General features: G+C 41.2%; 1 protein-coding gene across 1 annotated transcript; it reads right to left on the reverse strand.

The window, feature by feature from the left end:
- Positions 1-11,631: 11,631 nt before the first annotated feature.
- Positions 11,632-16,107, reverse strand: LOC148201358 (uncharacterized). The gene is made up of 3 exons (XM_088108825.1): positions 15,768-16,107; positions 11,711-14,911; positions 11,632-11,651 (listed from the first exon to the last, which is right to left on the reverse strand). Exons 1-3 carry the CDS (start codon positions 16,105-16,107, stop codon positions 11,632-11,634), a joined length of 3,561 nt encoding a protein of 1,186 aa, XP_087964951.1.
- Positions 16,108-16,237: the final 130 nt, after the last annotated feature.

The following is a 16,237-nucleotide window of genomic DNA, read 5'->3' on the forward strand; positions in this document are numbered from 1 at the left end:
TAATACCCGGTTTTAAAAATCAAGACATTGGGTCCCTATGTTATGAAAAATGTATAAATAAGGTCCTGTCCATTAAGTAACAGCAATGACTTCTACTGTTTAACTTTTTTTTTTCTCTTGTTCAGCTTTTTCATTGATGATTTGTTGAACTTGTTCTTTCTTTGTAGACCTTTTTCATATACTTTTCATAACATAGGGACCCAATGCCTTCACTTTAAAACTGGGTACTAAACAAAAATTCATCTCTTAACATATGACGAAGTAAACATTAAAACCTACTTTTATTAAAATAAAAACCTTAATTAAGTAGAAAAAAAAACGTTGTTTGTTTCATTGAAGAGAAAGTATATGAAAGGGATGGAATACTTAAAAAAAAATGAATGTGGAGCGATAAAGAAAAATCATTGATGGTGGCATGTCACATAGAAGCTCGCTGTGGATGACACGTGGATTTTGGTGGTTTGATTTGAAGATTCCATTCAATCATCACATCACATTATCGTTTTAGTTATTTAACTGAAAAAAATAATACTTTTACATAAATAAATTTTTTATATTTATTAACATTATTTTTAAAAAAATATAAAAATTTATTTTTTATAATATTTATTTTTATATTTTACGTCAAATGAATATAAAAATATAAAAATATCTTACCGTACAATTATTCATCATAATAATGAGAGAGATTAGAATCAGTTCAATGCCATTTTGTTGTATCATAATTAAATTTGTGTATTATAAGATTTACAAAATTAAAATAATAAATTTGTTTAAGTAGAATAGGTATCCAAATGTTCGTTGTTTTGTCCCACTAAACATTCCTAATCATCTAATAAGCTAGAGACTAATATATTTGTGTTCACTACTATTTTCGTATATATATATATATATATATATATATATATATATATATATATATATATATATATATATATATATTCTCCACCAATATTAACAAATGAAAAAAATCTTATGATATGAATTTATTTATCATCACACTTATTATCTTAATTTGGGACCGTGGAAAATTTGTAATCATGTAATAATATGTTGTGGTGCGAAGTCTTGAAGAACAAACCTCTTACATATTTGGAAGTATGTCTGAGACATAGCGCTGAGAACATAATATCAACCTTCACCAATTTTGGCTGTCGGTGAAGGCAACGAATATTTGGCACTTTGCTCAAAATTCCACTTATTTCACTAACAAATTGTTACTTACATGAATGAGTTTGAGCTTGAAATGGAAAAATATGTTTTTGTTCATTAAGTAAAATTCGAAATTGGTTTTGGTCGAAACTTTGTTTTTGTTTCGTCTTTATATTTTTTAAACTATTGGTTTTGGCAACTACATTAAAATTTATTCTATTTCACAAATTGTGTTATGTAAGTCACACTAATACAAAAATCGCGTATAACATCACGCGTTCAACCACTGAATAACCAACGTTAAAAATGATCGGTGACATTTCTGTAAATAAATGTAATTATTAAATGTCGTTTAAAAGGATATAAAGCGTCGAACGTCCCAGTAGACATCAAAATGTTAGTGAATTTAATAAAAATTTGAGCGGGAAATTGAAAATTCATTCACTTCATCTTAGCGCGCGAGACCCTATTATCTTCTCAAACTTTTCTCTAACGAAGTTTGACAACCATCACATTTAATCTTTATTTCATTTGATACAAATGCATGTTAATTAATTACTTTATGTATGATTTTCGTTTGTTTTGATTGGTTATTTTCATGCTCGTATCCTTCACAGGTGCTGTCACTGGTGACGACATTTTATTTCGAGTAATCCACCTTTTGAAGGTTAATTTTTGTTTTCGTTTTGAAGAACTTATTTGTTGAACTTGTTTGTTGTTTTTTTGTTGAACTTGTTTGTTGTTGTTTGGTTGAACTTGTTTGTTGTTTTTGTTTGATTGAACTTGTTTGTTGTTGGTTATTGTTGTTTGTTTTTTATACTACACTACACGTTCATAATTCTTTCTTTATAAAATATCAAAAACTGAAATTTCTTGTTTTTCTAGCTTTTCAGGTCTTGTAGAGTTGTAAAAAAAAATCACAATTCATTAAAAAAAACAAAAAAAATTTTGATTAACGTCATATATTGACAAAATTTGACGTTAAGTTAACATCGTATATTAACAAAGTTTGACGTTTAACGTCGAATTTTTTTAAATTGACGTCAATTTAACGTCTCCTGATATGACGTCGTTCGCGAATTCGTCGTTAAAAGTAAAAAATATTCGATGTTGTACGCAATTTTTGTACTATTGTCAAAAGAAAAATATTTACATAATATGTTTTTAAATTATTATTATTATGTGAAAATATTGTAATAGCTTTTTTAATTAGAAGTTTTGTGTTGAAGGATAAAGTCTTGAGTTTGAGTTTGTTTTGATTTATTTTTATTTTCTTAGTTATGAGTAGAAATATGGAAAATAGTATTAAATCATATAAAAATGATACATAAAACAAAAGAGACATGATAGTTCAGATGGCAATAGTTTGTGATTGTGCCATGATAAAAATATTTATTTTTCTTATTGAAATATTTGTGAGAACTAATGGGTGGCTTTCCGTGAGTGTGGCCATCATGCGATGTAGAAGTTTATTTGGCATTAATCATTTTATTATCACCCAATATATGGTTAATTCTGGTTTATAATGGTATACATATCAAATTGTTTTAAAACAGGTTGAATTAGATATTAAGTGATGCAATTTATTAGGATGAAATCATGAGTTTTTATTTATTTATTTATGGGTCTACATAGGTGTGGTTAAATTCTAAAATATGGATGAGATATATAGTGAACTGCATAGGAAATGGTGCATATTTTTAATTAAACAAAAAAATAAAAAAATTGGATCGAGATGTATCAGACCTTAGTCGAGAAGTATCAGACCTTGACTAAGAGGTTTCAGACCATGACCGAGCTGTATTAGATCTTGGCTGAGCTATATTCCACCTTGGTCGAGCGGTATTAGACCTTGGTCGAGCTATATCTCACCTTGATCAAGCTATATCACGCCTTGATCGAGCTGTATTATACCTTGGTCAAGATGTTTTAGACCTTGGTCAAGTTGTTTTAGACCCATCCTAACCTACTAGATATATCAGATGGTTTGTATGAGTCGACACCTTGTGTGAAACCATTTTATGTGATCATGTGTTGTTGCATTGTTGATTTGATAACATCTTTTGACCTAAAATATGATCATAGGTCAGTTAGAATGTTGGTTGAGGGATATAATGCGATGTTTATATTGCATGTAGTAATGATGTGAGTTTAAGTTATGAGATTGTTCGATAATATAAAATGGAATGTATTAGTGTAAACGTGATGACTCCAAATGCTATATGATGATGCAAATGTGAAGTGTGCTTCTCAGCCAGAGGTGATGAGACTTTAGGAACTGACCTTAAAGACTCTAGTTATGATCTTTGGGAAAATGGTGGAAAGTGACACTGTGCACTTCTTCAGTAAAACTTTCTGTTCGTTAGAAAAATTCTCCGAGAAAGTGATGAAAAGAAACTCATATATATATATATATATATATATATATATATATATATGAGTTTGCTAACTTAATTATATAACCTCTTAAAGTATACTAAAATTTAGTTAACAAAAATACCTTCGTATGTTATGAATTCTAAGTATTAAGGTTAACGATATTTAAATAATTTTTTATTTTCTTTTATTTTTTATTTTAAATTAAAAATAAAAATTACTAAAACACCCTTGTGTTTGAAGTATGCTTTTTTTAATATATGATGATATTTTTGTCAACTAAATTTTGGTATACTTTAAGAGGTTACGTAACAAACCCGTATATATGAGTTTTGAAAAAAGTTGAAGTAAATAAAATGAACATTCTAAAAATGAAAATATATTTTTAATAATTTTTTAAAATTTTTTTTTATAACATTTATGTGTAATTCGTAATTAGTTTGTTTAAAATATTTTTTCAAAATAAATTTAAACGAGCCATACATGATTTATTATTAAAAAATTGTTATGAAAAAATTATAACGTATTAGAATCCATTTTAAAATTACACTGTACTGTTAATATAACGTGGCCATTAACATCTTGATTGAGACAGAACACATGCTACGATTGCACACCACAAGCAACCAAATACAACTCATTTTAACTTTACCATTTATAATTGTTTCAACTTGCAAAGGCTTGTGGGGTTCTTGCATTTATTATATAAGTCTTATGCAAGATAAGGAGTGACCCTCAAATTGATATTTTGTAATAAAAAGTTTCGACTTTTTCAATTGGATTCGAAAGGAACAATACTATACTTAATCTTGCCTGTAACGATTTTGAATTTAAAATAGTAGTTGTATTTAAATAAATTAAAATAATATCATTAAAATATAAATCAAAATGTAATCTAGTCTGTATATATGTGTATACACAAGTTAAATTACATTTTAAAAACATATTTAAATATTTACACATGTTTGTACTAATTTGAAACAACTTATGTATAAATTATTTTTAATTTATAAAAAAAAATCTGTTTTTAATTTTTATATTTCTTTAGAGATCTTTATGGATAAATATAGAGTTTGTATAGAGTTTGTATAGAGTTTGTGTCCAGGTTCTTATTTGCTACAATGGCACATGGGACCAAAGGGTCTAAATCAATTGAATAATCATACCAAACTTTGCAAATATCAAAGTGTGACAAAGCAAATCATTAATGAGCTAGATTGAGACATTACACCTACATTGACCCCTCCTTACTACTATATATAGGAACATATTACTGAGTCTGATAACACACTAACCCTAAAAATGGCTTCCTTTTCAACCTTTCTGGTGTTTCTTCTTGCTGCCCTAATCCTCATTCCTCAAGGTTTTGCTACTTATTACAAACCAATCAAGAAGCATCCTATTTACAAGCCTCCAATTTATAAGCATCCCATTTACAAGCCAAAACCACCTTTCCACAAGCCAATATACAAAAAGCCACCCTTCAAGAAGAAACCTCCTTATGGAAAGTACCCTCCAATGGAAGACAACAACCATGCCTAGAACATAACATCCTCACTTATGTTGTTACTGCTTAAATAATAAGAGAATTTGCTTTGTGTTTTCTTGCATTGTCATGTTTACAACTTCCTAGCAATGAATCAGTATTCTTTGCTCTTGCACTTCAATGCTTTCTGTTAGTTATGATGTTTGGTCAAGACAAGACCATCAGACATATGTTTCTGTGAATGTAAATCAAATAAAATTATATGCTTCTTAATTGTACTGCAAATTATGAATAAAAAGACCTTTATCTTTATGGTTAGATATGTCTTATAGTACATTTTTATACGATTATTTTCTATGATTTCATCATGAATGTTGATTAAAAAAACTCACAGCTCAAATAAATCCTTTATTTAAAAAATCACTAAGATCAAATATTTATAAAATTCTATGAATTAAGAATAATTCATATTCATAACCTTGATATATAATTATATATTAAGATTAGGAACTATTATAATAAATACATATAATATTTACCTAATATCACATATTAACACTTAAAAGAAATGCAACTCATTGTTTCCTAAAATATTTTAGGACCTCTTGCTTCATTGGAGACATCTTACTAAACATCTTTACACAATAAACAGTTTAAGTCAACATATAATAAATGACTTAAAATGTTAGTTATAAAATGTTTAAGTTACCAAATTTCATAAGTCAACAACGTTTGCATATATGATTTTCTGCATGTGACTCATGACATAATATCCACACTCAAAGCTTTCCAGTTGACACGAGCATTACAAGTTAAATTTGTAAAGTATCATAAACTGTATAATTGTATTTCAATAGTTTTAAAGATTAACTACTTACAGTTGGTGCAACCTCGAATATGTGTTCCCTACAATCTCGAATAAGCCTCAATCACTTTGTAAAAGTTAGATGTACATTGAAATGAGTGTCTAGTATGGAATTTAGTAAAATTAAATTATGTGTATATATAACAAATAAATTATTAAAAAATTACGCTATTAGTGTATTTTTAATTACCAAAAGTGTAAGGTTTCTTGTGTAATAAACACAAGAGAACCACAAAAGACTGTTTAAGAAGAATTACTAGTAATTGCTAGTAAACCCTGCAGATTCAAACAACAACAGTGAGAAATAACATTTATATAAATAAAATTTTATTAATAAAGAAAACATACTTACTGTTGCAAATAAAGTGTTAAGTAGACTTGTTTTTGCCCTTTTCAAATGCCTCTAAGAGGTACTTTTGCAACTCTTCACCTTTATTCTCGACTCCTTGAATGACAATAACAAAATCTTTTGTTATTGTCAAGAACATTCATCTTTGCAAATTCAAGAAATTGTTCTACTTCACTTTTATATTCATTTGTTGTGCGTATCAAATTTATCCAACTTCGATTTATTATTATATGTAAAAACTAACACCTCTGCTTTTAGGTGGAGCTAAGAAGCAGTTAAACATGCAGTCCAATATGTGAACTTAGCCCTACCAAACCATAATATAAAGAATTAATCAATGGATTTAGTTCAATACGTCTCACTTTAACATATTTAAGAGACTAATATCTCATTCCTAAACAATCTTACTAATTAGCACTCATACCGATCTCCATTTTCCTTTTTCCTATAATCTATTTGGTGATTTTGATCACAACAAAAAATCCACTAACTTGCAGCCTCTTTGCATGGATTTAAACCTATTGATTTCTATACCTCAGTGCTTTCTCATCAATTCTAACATAGAAGGATAATCACACCAATTGAATGCAATAAAACAAAAACGGAAAGCTCCAAAAAATGGAGTACCTCACGATATCAAAATTTCCTCACAACAAATGCAATGTAACAGTAAATACCCCAAAACACAACATCCTCAACAATAGTAAATTAAGGTTTAAAACTTACCTTGAACCATAACAAGATGATCCAGAAAACACCACAAGTAGTGGTCCACCACACCATGATAGCTTTGGAAGGACCGCAACCCACCACACAACATAAGGAAGCTTCAGCATGACCCACCACACCACGAGCACGACCCACCACACACTACAACACCAATATTGCAACCAAGAAAGCTTCAACGTGAGAGGAAGGAATGAATACAACGACAACAATGCCACCACAACAGGGACACCAACCACCATGAAAATGGCCATCACTAGACCAATGAACGATGCAAAGGCGAACCACAACTTGACCCACAGCTTGAACCACAACAATGGCAACTTCAATGACCAATGCGATGAGAAAAACAATAGTAACCAATGACCACCGTGACAGCAAAAACGACAACAACCAACGGCCACGACGACAAAAACGACAACAACCAACGATGACACAAGTGAACTTCATTGACTTAGTGGAAGTGCAGAGAGAACGAGAATGAATTGAAGCCAAGCGTAGAGATACTGAGAGGGAATGAAGGCGAAACACAAAGAGAAAGAGAAAGAGAGTTTTGCAAAAATGAAGCATAAAAAGAAGGAGATGAATATTAAACAATATCTATACCGATTATATTGACTAACTAGTATAAAAAAGTGAATTTCTATACCGGTTGTTAGTGTAACCGATATAGAATAGTTTGTCCAATATTGTAGTTTTGTCACCACACCACTTTCTATATCAGTTCTAGGTCTAACTGGTATAGAAAATCAAATTGTTGTATCAATTTTGAGTGCAATGGATACAGAAAAGTTTGTAATTATTACAGTTTTTTCACTGTCATTTTCTATATCAATTATGGGTTCAATCGATATTAAAAAACTTTTCATAGTTACAATACTACTGTATGACTTTCTATACTTGATGAATTTTAATCGATATAAAAAGTCATTATAAAAACATTTTTTACATTATTAAGTAAAAAGTAATAGAATAATATAAAAGAAATATAAAAATGTATCAAATAATAATTTCTTAATCAATTTTGAATAATCACACCGAACTTTCGCAAATATCATAGTGTGACAAAGGAAATCATTAATAACCTAGATTGACAACTTACACCTACCTTGACCCCTCCTTACTACTATATATATGAACACATTACTCAGTCTGTTATGCAAACCAACTCTTGACATGGCTTCCTTTTCAACCTTTCTGGTGTTACTTCTTGCTGCCCTAATCCTCATTCCTCAAGGTTTTGCTAGTTATGACAAACCAATCAAGAAGCATCCCATTTACAAGCCTCCCATCATTTACAAGCCTCCCATTGTAAAGCCTCCTGTTTCGGATGTGTAGTAGGGCAGTGCAGTTCTAAATCTTCCAGCTCTTCGATCTTCTCCAGACGGCGGATCTTCTTTCCAAGCTTTGACTTTCCTCTTGATCCGGAGGGGTGGAGACCTACAAAAGATTCTCCGATGCCAAAGTCAGTTTCAGAGCAATGGCCTTTCTCAAGGGATAGCAATAAATGTGCATTCAATGTAACCTATCTACCACTCACCGTGAACCTGTATTTATAGTTTTCGCCATGGGCTTGGGATTAGTGAAAAGTTAATCACGGCCCAATCAGCCCAATAGCTCCTAATTTCTACTTACCTCTAAACCAGGTCAATTTACTCGAGCCACAATGATTAGTGATTTGGCCGGTCAGTGTGATATGGGCGTCCGCCCTAGTGACATGGACGTCCGCCCTAGTGACATGGGCGTTCGTCTTTCGTATGGGCGACTCGGGCATTTCGTTGGGCGGACGACCCTTTATGCGGTCGCCCGGCTTTAGTTGGGCGGATGATCCTTTATGCGGTCGCCCGCCCCTTCGTTGGGCGAGCGATTCTCTATACGGTCGCCTGGCATTTCGCAGGGCGGACGATTCGCTATGCGGTCGCCCGGCCCTTCCTGACACTAGACGTCTCTCAGCATTTTGTTGTAGAATAGTTTTTGAGAGCATGGAGAGTGCGGCGCTGTCTTGTGGTGATGTAATTCCTTGTGAGTTCTTCAAAGTTTCTCTTATAAACAGAGGTCCTACTCAGGTGGTCAGCGTAGGCACCGAGATGGTCGGACGACCTCATTAGTGGGCGTCCACGCATGCGGTGCCGGCCATTTGCTGGTGCAGGAGAGTTTGTACGGCTCTAGGTTCAGTCCGTACCTACTTGGGCGGTCAAGTCTTGGGCGGTCGAGCGTGACGTGACATGGGCGTCCTTTGGGCGGCTCCTGTCACCTCATGGGCGTCCTTCGTACGGCACCCGGCTCTCCCTGGTACACAAGCCCCCCAAGTCCTAGTGCACGCAGTGAACGTAGGATTTTGGATACGGCGCGCTTTGGATCAGGGACCTGCAATTGGGCTTTATCCAGTGGGCTTTTTCGAATTTGGATTTTAGGCGGGAAAACACGTGGCGCGTTCCCATTGATGGAAGGTCAACTGTCGCCAAATCCGGAGCGTTGGTCGTGCTAAATCTAGACGGCCAGGATATACCCAACGGTTACTAAATTTTTCCTATAAATAGCGGATTAGAGGGTGTCATTTTCGCTTATCCTCATCATTCACGAGCTCAAGATTCTTTTTTCCCTCAGGTAATAAATGGCGTCTGTGTCCATCGAGTCAGGTTCTGGATCGTCGGGCGGAGTCCGGGAGGGGTCGGTGCGGGGCGACAGCAGCGATTCTCTCAGCTCAGTGTCTTCTCACTTTTTGGAGGAGGCGATTGGGTCTTCTGGGGCGGATCCCGATTCACCGATGTCGGCGGATGACCGGATTTTTCATGGCTTGCCGTTATTCCTGCTCAAGGGCGGTATTTCCGTGGTCGGGTCCCCCTTTGAACCGGAAGGTCAAGGGGTGGCTGTGTCTGACTTGGCTCCCCCTGTTCCTAGCCGGTATGCTTCCTCTTATGCCTTCCGCAAGGATTTAGTGTGGCGGGTTCGCCGCACCCATATTGTCCGGGATGTGGAGGACTCTAAGTTAATTAAAGCCGGGGTAACTTTGCTAAATGAGAGGGTTTGCCACGATGGGCGGTCTAGTCCGTACGATTTCTTTTTCATGTATGTGGCTTTCTTCACCCACCTTTTTGTCCGGGTTCCCTTTACTAAATTTCAAACGGCTATTCTTCGGGAGGTCAACGTGGCTCCAACGCAGCTGCACCCCAACTCGTGGGCGGCCGTGCAGGCTTTTCTCGCTATGTGTTTGGCAGTAGGTGTCACGCCAACCATCCCGGTTTTCTTTCATTACTTCGTAGTCCGCCCATCTCGTTCTGGCGGTTGGGTGTCTTTTAGATCGGTACGGGGCAGGACCCTTTTTCGCCCCTTCTTTGATTCGTTCAAAAATTTTAAACAACATTACTTTAAAATAATCATTAACAAAGTCGGCGTCCACGAATTTTCTGACGGTGAAGGGAAGCCACTGTTTCCACTTTATTGGACGAGAGATCCTCGACACATAGGGGCGACTTCTACAGGAGCCTTGACAGCAGCCGACCTAGAAGCTGTGCGCACCATTAACGCCCTCCCCCGCCGGATCTCCGCCCGCCACTTGGTCGAATGCCTTAGTCTCGAAGATTGTGGACCAAAGGCGTTCGGTATGGTCTTGTCCCGTTGGGTGTATTTGTTTTTCGCATACTGACGTTAAATTTTCTGAATTTTCCTGTCTCTTGCAGAATTAATGATGAATCCTGGTCCCCGCAAATCCAACTTTTTCGCACTGAGGAAGAAGTCTGGGGCTAGCTCGTCGACCGCCCGGCCGACTGGTGTTCCAGATGCGCCCCGTCCTCCTCCTTCGGGGGTCCGCCAGGCGACCACCCGCGCTGCTCCTAAGGTAGGAGTCCCCCCTGCTGCCGAAACCGGGGGTTACAATATGCAGGCACCGCCTTCCAATCCTCCACCGGAATTGGAGGCCGCCCAAGTGGAACCTTTGTCTGAGGCGGCCACTGTTTCAGCCGATCTCTCGAAGCGCAAGAGAGCAGATCCTACTGCGGAGGGGCGACGAGACAAAGAGGGGTCGTCATCTCGCTCGGCCTCGAAGAAGGCCCGGAAGGGCAAAGACAAGGAGAAGGATCGGGGGAAAGCCCCGCCCGTTCCTCTTCCTGGCGGCATTTTTAGCCCGGCCTTCAGCATGAGCGACCGCACCAAATTTCACATGAGCTCCTCCCAACGGGCGCTCATTGAACCACTTTCCGAGTTGGAGCTTACTAACGCCATGCTGGAGATGTCAACCCGGACATCCGCCTTGGCTTGGTATTTGAAGGAGTTTGCCGACCGCCCCGGAGTGGCAGAGGTCCGGGCCGAGCTTGACCGGGAGAAGAAAAACGCGGCCTCCCTTCAGCTGACTTTGGAGGAGATGGTACTTAATCAAGACGAATACGATAAGAGGATCGAGCAGCTTGAGGACGAGCTAGAAAAAGCTAAGAGGGAGTCCGCTGAAGGGTTGGCAGCCGCCCGGATTGAGCAGGAGCGTTTAGCGGGAGAGAGCCGCCAGAAAATTGAGCTGCTGGAGGCGGAGGTAACCCGCTCGAAGGAGGCCGAGTCGTGCCGCGCCAAGGCCAATGAGGAGCTCACTCTTGAGGTGGCTAAGGCCAAGGAACAGCCGTTTCGGACACTCCCAAGAAGATGTGCAAATCTCCACCTGGGACCGGTCGGTTCATGACCGGTGGGTTGCTAAGGAGGACCTTGATGTCCTGGAACGCTTGCTCGCATTCGTCGTCCCATGACTGGCCGGTCCCTTTCTTTAACTTACGCAGGACCGGCCTCATCCGCTCCGCCAACTTGGGGATGAACCGGGATAAAGCAGTGAGGCGTCCCACCAGTATCTGCACTTCCTTAAGGGTGGCCGGACTCTGCATTTGCAATACCGCGTCGCATTTGTCCGGGTTAGCCTCGATCCCCCTGGATGTCAGCATGAAACCCAAGAACTTTCCGGCTGCTACCCCGAACGTACACTTTGCGGGATTTAAGCGCATGCCAAATTTCCTAACTTGGCGAAAAACCTCCTCAAGATCCTTGAGGTGCCCCTCTCCGTCTGCTGACCGGACCACCATGTCATCTACGTATACGTCCATGCACCGGCCTATCTGGTCTTGGAAGATTCTGTCCATTAGGCGCTGATAGGTTGCCCTCGCATTCTTCAGGCCGAACGGCATAACCTCGTAGCAGAAGTTAGCCTTCTCCGTAATGAAGGCTGTCTTTTCAATGTCCGGCCCGTACATGGGTATCTGATTATACCCGGAATATGCGTCTAGGAAGCTCAATACTCGGTGCCCGGAAGCGCCGTCCACCAAGGCGTCAATACTGGGCAAGGGGTGGGAATCCTTCGGGCAGGCTTTGTTCAGATCCGTGTAATCAGTACACATACGCCACTTCCCGTTGGCCTTCTTCACCATGACCACGTTAGCTAGCCACGTGGTGTAAGTGACTGCCCGGACGAAACCGGCTCTCCTCAGCTTGTCCACCTCTTCTTGCACAGCCTTACGTTTCTCCTCGCCCATTCTTCGCTTCTTCTGGGCCACTGGGCGAGCGTTCTGGAAAAGCGAGAGCTTATGGCTCATTACGGCGGGATGGATGCCCGGCATATCCGCTGCCGTCCATGCAAATAGATCCCGGTTTTTCCACAGGAGTGCCCTCAGATCCCTTTCCATCTCAGGGTTCAGCTCCCTGGCGATGAGGGTGGTCTGGGCGGGTTCCCTTCCTATCAAGATAGGTTGGGTTTCCCCAATAGGTTCCAAGCGGTCTTCGGTATTCGTCCTCGGGTCGAGGTCTGCCATGGCCACCTCAGAGCCGGCCGCCCGTCTTTTCATTGGACGGACGTGCAATCTCAACCCCGCCGCGTAGCATTCTCGTGCCGTCTTCTGGTCCGCCCGGACCGTACAGATAGTTCCCTTCTCGGAGGGGTACTTCATTGCGAGGTGGGGGGTAGAGACGATCGCTCCAAAAGCGTTTAAACACGGCCTCCCGAGCAGTACATTGTATGACGTGTTAGCCTCCACCAGCAAATACCGGACCCTCTTCTCCTCGCTAGATCGTCCGGTTCCCAGCCTCGTCCTTAATTCCACATACCCCCTCGTGTCAACTCTCTCTCCGGCAAATCCCACTATCTGCCCACCGTAGGGGACGATCAGATCTTCCGAGATATCCATCTGCAGGAAAGTCTTCCAGTAGAGGATGTTGACCGAGCTTCCTTGATCAACCAGGACTTTACTTATCCCGTAACGTGCTATTTCTGCCGTTATGACCATTGGGTCGTCTTGGTCGGGATCGGGGGCGTGAAAGTCCTCGTCCGAGAAGGTGATGGCCGGCATGGAGCGGCGCGGCTTATCAACCACATGGACGGAATGGAGGGCTCGAATATGGCGCTTACGGGCGGAGGAAGATGATCCTCCTCCCGCGAATCCTCCGGAAATGGTGTTGATATGCCCTCTCAAGGGGCGTTCCCTGCTACGGCTTCGGCTTGGTCGCCTTTCCGAGCGTGGTCGCTCCGCCCTCGTGTTCTTTGGCTTGTCCTTTCGGTAGGCCGGCCTCTGAGCAGGCCGTTCGGTTGGTTGTGGCGGACGCTCATCGCGGACGTATTTCTTGAGCTTTCCCGCCCGGATGAGCTCCTCTATTTTGTCCTTGAGGGTCCAGCACTCTTCGGTGCTGTGACCCATGTTTTTGTGGTAGGAGCAGTGTTTGCTCCGGTCAGCGTTCTTCGAAGTCGGGAGCCCTTCATGCTCTGTTATCAGCTCTGCACTCAGGGCCTCCCGAAGGATTTTCTCCCTTGAGGCGTTCAAAGGTGTATACTGTTGGAAGCGGGGTCCTTTCTTGTGCTCCCCGGGTCTAAGGCCGAACGTTTTTCTTGTCGACGGACCGATTTTATTACCGTCCGCCTTTTCTCTAACTTCTTGATTTTCCTTTCTGTAGGAGAGTTTCATCTCCTCCACCCTTATCTCGTCAGCTGCTCTCTCCCTCAGCTCCTCCATTGTTTTAGGAGCACGCCTGCAGACACTATCCTTGAATGGTCCCGGTTTTAGGGCCGGCAGGATATAATGAAGGGCAAGCTCAGGGGTCAAGCTTTTTACGCGGCGGACGGTCTTCTGGTACCTATCCATAAACGTCCGTAGTGTTTCGTCCTTCCCCTGCTTGAGGGTCATTAATTCAAACACGGTCAAATCCTGGGTGCTACTGGCCGCGAATTGCTTGATGAATAGTTGTTTCAAATCAGCAAAGTTTTCTATAGAATTAGGGGGGAGGGTGTTGAACCATTCCAGTGCCTCGTCTTCCAACGAGAGCGAGAATGCTCGGCACCAAATGGCGTCATTGCCTGTCCGGAACGCCATCGCATTTGAGAATGTCTGGATATGGGACGCGGGGTCCGTCGTTCCGTTATACATTTTGAACTGCGGAGCCATGAATTGCTCCGAGATTTGGACATTCATTATGCTCTGGGTGAATGGAAGCAATAGGGTGGATGAAGGCTCCGGCTTGATAACCATCCGCCCGTCCTCGGCAGCGCTTTCCGCATGCACCGACTTAGCCTTGCTTTCTTCTGCCTCCGATCCGGAAGGCCTCCAAGTCCTATCGCCCTCGGTATCCGGGGGCGGGCGTTCTCCTTCCACCCCCTTTCCTTTATCCTTCGTTCGTTCTCCCCCGTTCATCCGCCCGATCTCCCGAGCTATCCGGGCTTCGCAGTCGGCCTTCACGGCCGCCATCTCTTCTTCATGACGTTGCTGCATCTCGTCCATTTTTTGTTGTAGCACGCGCATCATCTCAGCGGGATCGTCTAAGCTCATGTTTCTCGTGGTCACCATTGGGTTTTTTAAATCACACGGCCCCACGGTGGGCGCCAAATGTTTCGGATGTGTAGTAGGGCAGTGCAGTTCTAAATCTTCCAGCTCTTCGATCTTCTCCAGACGGCGGATCTTCTTTCCAAGCTTTGACTTTCCTCTTGATCCGGAGGGGTGGAGACCTACAAAAGATTCTCCGATGCCAAAGTCAGTTTCAGAGCAATGGCCTTTCTCAAGGGATAGCAATAAATGTGCATTCAATGTAACCTATCTACCACTCACCGTGAACCTGTATTTATAGTTTTCGCCATGGGCTTGGGATTAGTGAAAAGTTAATCACGGCCCAATCAGCCCAATAGCTCCTAATTTCTACTTACCTCTAAACCAGGTCAATTTACTCGAGCCATAATGATTAGTGATTTGGCCGGTCAGTGTGATATGGGCGTCCGCCCTAGTGACATGGACGTCCGCCCTAGTGACATGGGCGTTCGTCTTTCGTATGGGCGACTCGGGCATTTCGTTGGGCGGACGACCCTTTATGCGGTCGCCCGGCTTTAGTTGGGCGGATGATCCTTTATGCGGTCGCCCGCCCCTTCGTTGGGCGAGCGATTCTCTATACGGTCGCCTGGCATTTCGCAGGGCGGACGATTCGCTATGCGGTCGCCCGGCCCTTCCTGACACTAGACGTCTCTCAGCATTTTGTTGTAGAATAGTTTTTGAGAGCATGGAGAGTGCGGCGCTGTCTTGTGGTGATGTAATTCCTTGTGAGTTCTTCAAAGTTTCTCTTATAAACAGAGGTCCTACTCAGGTGGTCAGCGTAGGCACCGAGATGGTCGGACGACCTCATTAGTGGGCGTCCACGCATGCGGTGCCGGCCATTTGCTGGTGCAGGAGAGTTTGTACGGCTCTAGGTTCAGTCCGTACCTACTTGGGCGGTCAAGTCTTGGGCGGTCGAGCGTGACGTGACATGGGCGTCCTTTGGGCGGCCCCTGTCACCTCATGGGCGTCCTTCGTACGGCACCCGGCTCTCCCTGGTACACCTCCCATTGTAAAACCTCCCATCATTTACAAGCCTCCAATTGTAAAGCCTCCCATCATTTACAAGCCTCCAATTGTAAAGCCTCCCATCATTTACAAGCCTCCCATTGTTAAGCCTCCCATTGTTAAGCCTCCCATCATTTACAAGCCTAAGCCTCCCATCATTTACAAGCCTAAGCCACCCATCATTTACAAGCCTAAGCCTCCCATCATTTACAAGCCTAAGCCTCCCATCATTTACAAGCCAAAACCACCTTTCTACAAGCCACCATACAAGAAGCCACCCTGCAAGAAGAAACCTCCTTATGGAAAGTACCCTCCAGTGGAGGACAACAACCATGCCTAGAACATGCAACATGCCTAGAACATGCAACATCTTACGTTGTTACTGCTTAAATAATAAGAGAATCTGCTTTGTGTTTTCTTGCATTGTCATGTTTACAACTTCCTAGCAATGAATCAGTATTCTT

The sequence above is a fragment of the Vigna umbellata genome, chromosome 3 (genome assembly GCF_029865625.1).
Source record: "Vigna umbellata cultivar VRB3 chromosome 3, Vumbellata_1.0, whole genome shotgun sequence".
Taxonomy (NCBI): domain Eukaryota; kingdom Viridiplantae; phylum Streptophyta; class Magnoliopsida; order Fabales; family Fabaceae; genus Vigna; species Vigna umbellata.

Excerpts from the sequence above, each read along its gene's own strand:
- LOC148201358 (XM_088108825.1), bottom strand. The coding sequence starts at position 16,107 with ATGGTTGTTGTCCTCCACTGGAGGGTACTTTCCATAAGGAGGTTTCTT. Across the intron at positions 14,912-15,767 it reads GAGGTTTTACAATGGGAGGT|GTCTCCACCCCTCCGGATCA; the intron begins GTACCAGGGAGA and ends AATCTTTTGTAG. Across the intron at positions 11,652-11,710 it reads GCGGATGAGGCCGGTCCTGC|GACATCAAGGTCCTCCTTAG; the intron begins GTAAGTTAAAGA and ends CAAGCGTTCCAG.